General features: G+C 43.4%; 1 protein-coding gene across 1 annotated transcript; it reads right to left on the bottom strand.

The window, feature by feature from the left end:
• Positions 1 to 1780: 1780 nt before the first annotated feature.
• LOC108434412 (vesicular inhibitory amino acid transporter) lies at positions 1781 to 6438 on the bottom strand. The gene is made up of 2 exons (XM_017709511.2): positions 5581 to 6438; positions 1781 to 4891 (listed from the first exon to the last, which is right to left on the bottom strand). The coding sequence occupies exons 1-2, from the start codon at positions 5968 to 5970 to the stop codon at positions 3704 to 3706; spliced, it is 1578 nt and encodes a 525-aa protein (XP_017565000.1). The 5' UTR covers positions 5971 to 6438; the 3' UTR covers positions 1781 to 3703.
• Between the last annotated feature and the right edge of the window lie 3102 nt (positions 6439 to 9540).

Raw genomic sequence — 9540 nt, 5'->3', positions numbered from 1 at the left:
ATATTTCAAATAATTCATATTTTAAATAATACAGTAAACTTACCTGTAAGAGTTAAATAATCACCACGGCAACATGCAAGGGTGCACATATGCTCATCCACACACACACACACACACACACACACACACAAACACACACACACACACACACACACACACACACACACACACACACACACACACACACAAACACACACACACACACACACTCTCTCTACTAGGGAAGCGGTAGAGAGAAGAATTGCCATTCTGTAATGTCTTTCGGGTTTGTCAACAGAACACTAGAGCGTTTCCGAGCAAGTCCAAATCAGACACGTTATTATGGACCATTTGAGTTTGTAATTGCTCATACATTTTTATGTAGAAGATTGCATTTGAATTATGTTTCGTATGTAATATGTTCTACCTTCCAAAATTAAAGGAAGTTGCTTTATGAAAGGAAAATAATTGATCAACATTTTTGGCCACATAGCTCCGCCCACCCCCCAATTCAATGAGGATTCACTCCTGTGAATGCAGGACTATGAAGTGGCCAGGCTCCCCTTAAAGGGAAATCCCACCAAATTTTCAAAAAGTGTGCGTAATTCAATGTTTGAGATTTGAGATATGAAGTAATTCATAAAGTTTGATGTGGAATGGTGTACTGTAGAGAAACTGCACATTTCCTTACGATGGTGCTGATGGGAACCAGGGATTGCGATGTCTACACCACAAATATAGTCTAATATATACTTTTGCCATCAAAATGACCAGTGAACATACATGTGTCTTCTATGTTTGTGATGTTGATAATGGTCTAAGGGTACTCTGTAGTCGTACGCCACTCGAAAGATTTTCAGAATACATTTAGGCAAAAACCTTGTTTCAAAACTATTGTAAAACAAATTTTCAGGCATCAGGCAACAAATACACTATACTGCCAAAAGTATTCACTCTCCCAACTAAATCATTGAATTTAGATGTTGCAATCACTTCCGTGGCCACAGGTGTATAAAACCAAGAACCTAGGCCTGCAGACTGCTTCTACAGACATTAGTGAAAGAATGACAGGATGCCACCTGTGCAGCAAGTCCAATTGTGAAATTTTCTCGCTACTAAATATTCAACTGTCAGTGGTATTATAACAGTGGAAGCGATTGGGAACGACAGCAACTCAAAGCAAGGTCCATAAAGACATGGAGGAGCAACTTTGGTGTGGAAGAATTTGACTGGTCTGACCTCAACCCAATAGAACACTTTTGGGATGAATTAGGGCAGAGACTGCAAGCCAGGCCTTCTCGTCCAACATCAGTGTCTGACCTCACAAATGCACTTCTGAAAGAATGGTCAAAAATTCCCATGAACACAATCCGAAACCTTGTGGAAAGCCTTCCCAGAAAGGTTGAAGCTATTATAGCTGCAAAGGGTGGGGCAACATCATATTAAACCCCATGGATTAAGAATGGGATGTGACTCAAGTTCATATGAATGTAAAGGCCTACAAGCGAATACTTTTGGCAATATAGTGTATATAAGTAGTTATACCTTTCTGTGAGGGAGCTTTTAGATGTCTGGTTCCTATCATCAACACTTTGAAACATTCTGACATAGCAAGTTTCTATATAATGGAGCATTTCCTATATAAGCACTGTGAATTACTTTATATCTGAATCATTTAATGATTCAGAAATTTTCTAAATCATTGAACCTCCCCTTTATACCAGCTTTATACCAGTTCTACCACTTGCTTTTGTCAGCTCAGTACTGTTGGTTGGATACACAACTGGCCAGAGAAGACAAATGAAACACAAAATATTGAATTTATTATCAGATTCAAATGTGTACATGTTTTTGTTTTTGTACACACTTTACGAAAGCACAGTAGGAACGTCTTTTAACGTCTTTTTACAACACATTGAACACACAGCTCAGTTAACTTCTCAACAGGCCATTATACTTGCACTTCATATTCACTCACTGAACACCAAAGACACTGACGAAACGTCTACAGCTGGAAAGGGGGTAGATTAACGTAATATGGTTTACTGGAAGAAAATTGGGCTACTGAGAATTTCTGACATGGATGACTTCCTTCTTAATCCCATATTTGGCTGGCTCAGTTGGTGTGCTATGCGGATTTTCCATGCTGTCTCATTTCTGCCTCCTCTCTCCATCAAATAAAACCTCTTAGTGCCTCTGCAGTGCGGCCCTGCAACACTCACTTCAGATATTTAAAATCATTAAAAATCCTCTTCATTTGTCACACATTCTCACTTTAACTAGATACACATTTCATTTATTGAGAAATGCTTAAATAATCTGGACACATTAGCTACAAATAATCAATAGTAGCTCTCCCAATAAGCCTATATCTCATAAAAATATATAACAGCCTACTCGTATAGGCCTAAAATTAAACATATATCGTTGAAAAAGAAGTTACATAGGTTGCCCTGCCTTGAGCAGGTCTGGACTCATTTTAGTTTCACTCACAGATACACTATATCAAAAGTCAAAATCACCATTGCTTTTATTCAATTTCCAGTCAAAACAGCCATTAAGTGAAAGTCAGTGACTTTATGACAGCTTTCATTCTTTTTGGGATACTTGATTTCAGTTTTTCAAAGAATTTTACAGACTTCCAAAGTTCAGTCTTAGACATTGGTTGGATTTTCCAGTGCTTCTCACAATCCAGGTAATCCCAGTTACAAATTTACAAATTTTACCTATCCATGAAACCACATCTGAGATCTACTGCAGTAATGCAAATCTGATTTCTTTCTTTCTCTCGCTTTCTTTTATCCAGTATTAGTAACATCTTCTTGACAGCTACATGTCCTTTCAGGCCCATTGTGTTGAGTTGTGTTCTCACATTGGAAGGATAGACTGAAACATCTGTGGATTTTTCCAGGTGTGAAGCAAGAATGGATTTTCTCCTCTGTTCCAAAGATGAAGCCTTTAAGTACTGTTTATCTGATAGGGAAATCTCTCAGAAACGTGAACGTAATGGCCATTTTGACTGGATATTGAGTAACTGACTTTTGTGCAGTATTATATGTCCAAAGGTCTGGAGACACCTGCTCAGCAAACATTTCTTATGAAATTAAAGGTATTAATAAAGAGTTTGTCCCCTTATGCTCCAGTAACAGCCTTTACTCTTCTATAAAAAGTGCATTTGTCAGGTCAGATACTGATGTTAGATGATTAGTTCTGTATCACAAACTCCACTCCAATTTATCTCAAAGGCATTGGATGGAGCTCCATAGGATTGTTCATGGCTGCTCTAGGTGTCATATTCCATTGGTGATGGCAATGAACACTTACTAGTTACTAGTAATGTTATGTCAATGAACACTTATTAGTTACTAGTAACTAGTACTAATTCACTAATTAGAAGGTGTCTACAAACCTTGGGACTTACAGTATATGAAAATCTGTTTCCATTTCATTGGAAATAATCATACAGAAGGTTTGTGTGTACACATGGCAGAACTCAGTCTCAGTGCTTTATTGCTCACAATTACTACCAAAAAGAAAAAGAAAGAAAAAACAAGCACATCATCACACTATGAAACACAAGATATTGCACGTTTGTGACGAGAAAAGCGAGAATAAAGAAGTAATCAGTTTTTTAGTGATTATGTGGATTGAGCTCGCTGATTGGCAATCAGAGGAAGAGTGCACCAGCAGTTTCGGACAGGGCTGGGAAAGCAGCCTCCTTGACTTAATCCTGGATGTTGTACCTAAAGGCCTCGATGAGCCCTTCAATGGAGTGGATGAAGCCAGAGATGCTGCAGATCCCGCCGATCACGAAGATGGAGACGTCAAAGAACACTTGATGCCACAGAAGTTTCCGCCAGAGGAGCTTCAGGTGAAAGAGGCTAGGCAACAGGAAGCACAGGCCAGCGCCGGTGAGACTCCCGGTCAGGCCCATGAGCAGTGCAAAGTGCGGGACAAAGATGGCCATGAGGAGGGTGAAGACCACCAACCCCACGCGCAGGCTGAGCCCCCAGGACTTGAGCTGACCCCCTGGCCCATAACAATTGGGAAAGAGCGCTTGGCCACCGTCCTGGAAGAGGGACTTCTCCAGGACCTCCACTGCGGCGAAGAAGGGCAGCGGGTAGGAGAGCAAGGCCTTGGCCACTAGGAAGATGTTGACCCACGCGCGGATGCCCGCCGGCAGATTATCCGTGATCACCTCCTTGGTGGTGTCGGCCCACGTCAGGTAGGCCACCAGCGCGAAGAGGCCCTTGAGCACGCATGCAGCGATGTGCGTCCAGTCCATCATGCAGTGGAACTCCTTGGGGTTCTGCATGTTGCCCTCGAGCGAGGGCAGAAAGATCTGTGACGTGTAGCTGAACACAATGATGCCGATGGAGATGGGGAACTTCTTGACGTCAATGTAGAACTTAACCTTCTCCCACGCCCAGTCGTGCGCGCGCGACAGGCAGTAGGCGATGACGAGCACGTTGATGACGAAGTGCGCTAGCGTGCACAGAAGGCTGAACTTGGACACCGCCTTGAGGTTCTTGAGGAAGGCGCAGGGCAGCAGCGCGGCCGTGGCCACGACTGACCAGGCCTTCTGTGAGACGGGCAGCCCCGGGAAGCTGTTGTACATCAGGTTGCCACTCACCACCACGTACAGGATGCACGTCATGACGAGCTCGATGATCTGCGCCACGTTGACCACATGGCCGCCCAGCGCGGGGAAGCGCGGCGCGCAACACGCGTTCGCGATGTCCACATAGGAGTCCCGCACGCGCACCAGCTCTCCGTCCTCGTTCTCCTCGTACAGGCACGCAATGAGGATCTTGCCAGTGTAGCAGCAAACCACGGCAGCGAAGATGATGAGGAAGAGGCCGAGGTAGCCGCCGTGCAGGATAGCGTAAGGGAGGCCGAGGACGAACATGCCCTGCGGAGAGACACAAGCGAGGCATTAGAGGTCGAGGGCGGCTCTCTCGAGCCCACACCGCTGTGTGAATGCGGCTGACAGGGTCACTGGCCGTCCTCAAGGATTGCGGCCTTGAGTCAGACTGCATCAGTATAGATACACGTTTATTAAAACTGTAAATAGCTTCGCTTCTAATGGATGCACAGACTTTTTAACCACCTCGTATCATCGATCAGCACTTTGTAAGATTCCTGCATTCACACTCTTTGAATGTGTTAAAAGAGCAGGGCAAATGGAGGATAGAGGGTGTTCTAGTCTACAGCCCCGGCAGTGAAGAAAATCGTGCTCTCCCTCCAAAACCGCCCTAAGCGACCATTAAGCAAAGTGGATCCAATGGAAGGAGGTCTGGACCGAGACCTACTCAAAAACAAACAAAAAACAAAACAAAAAGCAAACATATGATGTTTTATTTTATTTAATTAATTAATTAATTAATTAATTCACTCATTCATTCATTCATAAGAACTACCGAATACGTCTTTTTATAGGTTATTTACAAGATCCTGTTTAAACCTTTTAGACGTTTATAAACGTATCGCGAACGATTGGTTTACCTCTTACGACTGTTGCTAAATCGACCTTAAAGGGACACCCTAGTAAATGAAACACACAGATGAACAAACACCCGCCCCAGTCCCTCGGCAGTGCACCTGAATGGCGTTGGTAACGTTCCAGCCCGCTTCCCACGCGGTGATCCTGGGCTTGTCTTGCGAGCCCAGCTCCTCGCACGTGCCAGTGCTGCCGCGCGAGCCCCGCGGCCCCGCGCCATCCCGCTGATAGTGGCTGTCCCCCTCCAGCCCACCTTCACCGTCCACCTCCCCGCCGGCCTCGTCCGTCTGCAGCGTGGCCATGCGCATGCCTTGCCTGTAGTCATAGTCCAGATCGTCGCACTCCGCGAAGCCCACCGCCTCCTCGTCCGTGGCCGCCTGGAAGCCCATGCGCGCGAACACGCCGCTCACCTTCGCCTGAGACTTGTTGGAGGCCGTGTTGACCGCGTTCGTGATCTTGTTGGAGATTTTGTGCCGTATTAGATGAGCCATGGTGATGAAATGTCGATGCTCGAGTGATTCAACTATACGTATTTGAAAATATCTGAGAGCAGCTTATCCAAATAGATTAGTCAAAACGGACAGACAATACAAACGCTCCAAGTACAAATGATATCATTCCTCATGTAAAGGCATGTCTTTTTCTTCCTCTCTTCTTTTTTTTTTGTTCCCTTGTTTATTTTAGATATTCGTTGTAGTCTCGTTTAGTCCGGTTACAAGCATGTCCGGTGTCCTTGAGCATCCGTCACACTCTCAGATACGCAGTCGCATTTTTGGATTTCGATGCGCATTTTTTTATCGAGTGGAGCCTCCAAGAAATAATCCAGATCAGGCGCAGGGAGCAGCGAGAGCAGAAACGCGTTTAGCCGTTTAAAAACTCAGTCGATTTGGGCTTTTCCGAATCACACCCACGCAGTGTCTTACTCCCTCAGTGAAAAATGGCAGTTGCGCACGGTCGTGTGTGTGTGTGAGAGAGAGAGAGAGAGAGAGAGAGAGAGAGAGAGAGAGAGAGAGAGAGAGAGAGAGAGAGAGAGAGAGAGAGACAGTGTGTGTGTGGGGGGGGGAGCGTGTAAAATAAGAGAGAGAGGAAGATGGGCGCGTTTCACTGCGAAGCCCGTGCGCGTCATGGCGCACCGGGAGCGCGCTCGCTTGCACCGTTTCAGGTCCACATTCGCGTTTTTGGCCGCCGGAGACAAACAGGAAACAGGCAGTTAGGTCAAGGCGTTTAGGCTCGAGCGTGCACATAGAGATGATACACAGATTATGGAAAAAAAAACTGGCGGTAATATTTTGTTTTCTTTGTCTTAGAGGTAAATATTAATAATATAATATTTATATAATATAATATAATAATAATAATAATAATAATAATAATAATCGAGACTATTTGAGTCCTTTTTACTATTATTATTATTATTATTATTATTATTATTATTATTATTATTATTATTATTATTATTATACCACATTGACTGGTTATCCTGCGTGAAAGCTAAGGAATTTAGCCTAAGCGACACGTCGATCCAGCTGACGTTAGGCCCAAAGGCAAATAAAGATCAGCAACATAGCCGCGGTTTTACTGTAATCAATTCGACTAATTAAAATATTGTTATTTAAGTGAAACAATAACCGGTGAGATTGAGTAATTATTTCTCTTCGATTTGTGTTTGTATTTTAGGAACTAAAGCAGATGAAACAATCCATTTTGAAAATAAGTAGAACCTATAATTATAGATCACTCGGGCAAAAACATTTCTAAGCAGTACGAATTAAAGATTTAACCTAAAGAATTTCGTTTAAACTCGTGTATTTCTCTCCGCTTTTTACGGCAGCTCGTTGGTAATTCATTTTCTTACTTAGCATTCTGTGCCTTTTTTTCGGCTTTTATTGCACGAATTGTTGGGAAGACAATTCAGCACCACGGTCAGCAACCGCGGGGCCCTCAGCCTCGGGCTTCCTCGTTCGACTCTTTCTTTATGGGTGATTTGACCATAAATACTACAATCAAATTTGACCGCTTTGTCTTTACCATCTCTGATCTGAAGCGCTTCTTTTTGAAAGAAATGGGACAAGAGGTGGCCTGTCTCCCCTCGCTACACTTCAGTGCTCAGCCTGCAAGAAAGCTGAAGTAACTCCGTAGCTTGTAGTGTGCCTGTAATATTTTCTGGGATCAAGCAGTCAAATAAGCTTCGATTTTACGTAATAAACTGACCTCCGTTAGGTTCACTGCATAACCTGTTCTCTGAGATTTACATAGTAAACACGTTTTTGTCTTATCTGATTTCAGGCGTATGAGCAGACCAAAGCCAGGAGTCCGAGATTCATCTGCACGAGTTTAAATCCACACTTCAAATGCAGCCTGGAACTGCGGGCCTGCATTACAATACATAGTTATTTACACACTTACATATTAGTGTATATGTACGGCTGGACTCTCAGAGCAGGGCGCGAGGCTGAGCCTTAAACTAAAGTGAACTGGAGAGATACGAGTCTGCTTCCAAATATAGCAGCAACGCAGAGGACAGAGAAAGTTCTGCATGTTTTCATGGTTCGCTTATGTTACTTTGCCAGCTGCCATTTGGGGGAAAGATCTCCCCTCTCTCTCATACTGCCTCTCATACTCTCTCCCTCTCTCTCATACTGCCTCTCATACTCTCTCCCTCTCTCTCATACTGCCTCTCATACTCTCTCCCTCTCTCTCATACTGCCTCTCATACTCTCTCCCTCTCTCTCATACTGCCTCTCATACTCTCTCCCTCTCTCTCATACTCTCTCTCTCTCATACTGCCTCTCATACTCTCTCCCTCTCTCTCATACTGCCTCTCATACTCTCTCCCTCTCTCTCATACTCTCTCTCTCTCATACTGCCTCTCATACTCTCTCCCTCTCTCTCATACTGCCTCTCATACTCTCTCCCTCTCTCTCATACTGCCTCTCATACTCTCTCCCTCTCTCTCATACTCTCTCTCTCTCATACTGCCTCTCATACTCTCTCTCTCATACTGCCGCTCATACTCACTCTCTCTCTCTCCGCTACTGAATCTCTCTCTTTTTTCTGTGTGTGTGTGAGGCAGTATGAGAGAGAGAAAGAGAAAGAGAGGGAGAGAGAGAGAAGAAGAGAAAGAGAGAGAGAGCGAGAGAGAGAAAGAGAGAAAGAGAGAGCGAGAGAGAGAGAGAGAAAGAGAGAGAGGGTGTCCTTTAGGCATCTCTCTGTGACTCAGCCACCCTTCCCCCATCATGAGCAAAACCGGGAGCGACACACTGGGTCAAAAAAGTGAAATTCTCTCTCTCTCTCTCTCTCTCTCTCTCTCTCTCTCTCTCTCTCTCTCTCTCTCTCATACTGCCTCACACACACACACAGAAAAGAGAGAGAGAGAGAGATTCAGTAGCGGAGAGAGAGAGAGAGTGACACACACACACACAAGCATCTTCCAAGACGAATTCTATAATTTCATTTCCGGTTCCAGTCTGAAATCCACTCGCACTGTTTTGCTCGACCTACTTAAAGAACAACCAAATGCATCACAATATCTGTAATAACAGCAGCATAATAGTGACATAATGATGATCTCGAGAGCACATTTTTGGTGTGGTGTTGTGTTTTTACGTCAAATCTGCGTTACGACATGAAATCGCATGTGTGAAAAGTGTAAATGAATGAATCACGACGAGATAATCACAAATCAGGGGAACGGTCCACACGTGCAAAAATAAATAATAATGTGTGTATGAAGCACATTACACACATATTATTATTGTAGGGAATACATAATAATAAAAATAATAATAATAATTATTATTATTATTATTATACTTTTAGTCGTGAATATTATATTATATTATATTATATTATATTATATTATATTATATTATATTATATTATATTATATTATAAAAGCGGTCAGTTTAATGTATTTGCTTTATTCCAGAGTCAAATTGCTTTATGGTCGTTATTAAATCGTATTTGAGCTTTGTTAGCGTAAGGATAGTGATTGTGACACTTGACACGTGCGTCAAACATCAAAGGAGGTTTCCATGGTGACGTAGTCAGCTTTGACTGAG

Source organism: Pygocentrus nattereri, chromosome 29 (genome assembly GCF_015220715.1).
Source record: "Pygocentrus nattereri isolate fPygNat1 chromosome 29, fPygNat1.pri, whole genome shotgun sequence".
NCBI classification, from domain to species: Eukaryota; Metazoa; Chordata; class Actinopteri; order Characiformes; family Serrasalmidae; genus Pygocentrus; species Pygocentrus nattereri.
The sequence above is the reverse complement of the archived record's forward strand: the minus strand, read 5'-3'. Positions and strand labels throughout refer to the sequence as shown.

What these genes read in the sequence shown, in the direction of transcription:
- LOC108434412 (XM_017709511.2), bottom strand. Translation starts at nt 5,970, where the DNA reads ATGGCTCATCTAATACGGCACAAAATCTCCAACAAGATCACGAACGCG. An exon ending in ACGTTACCAACGCCATTCAG is followed by an intron (nt 4,892 to 5,580) that starts GTGCACTGCCGA and finishes GTCTCTCCGCAG; the next exon opens with GGCATGTTCGTCCTCGGCCT.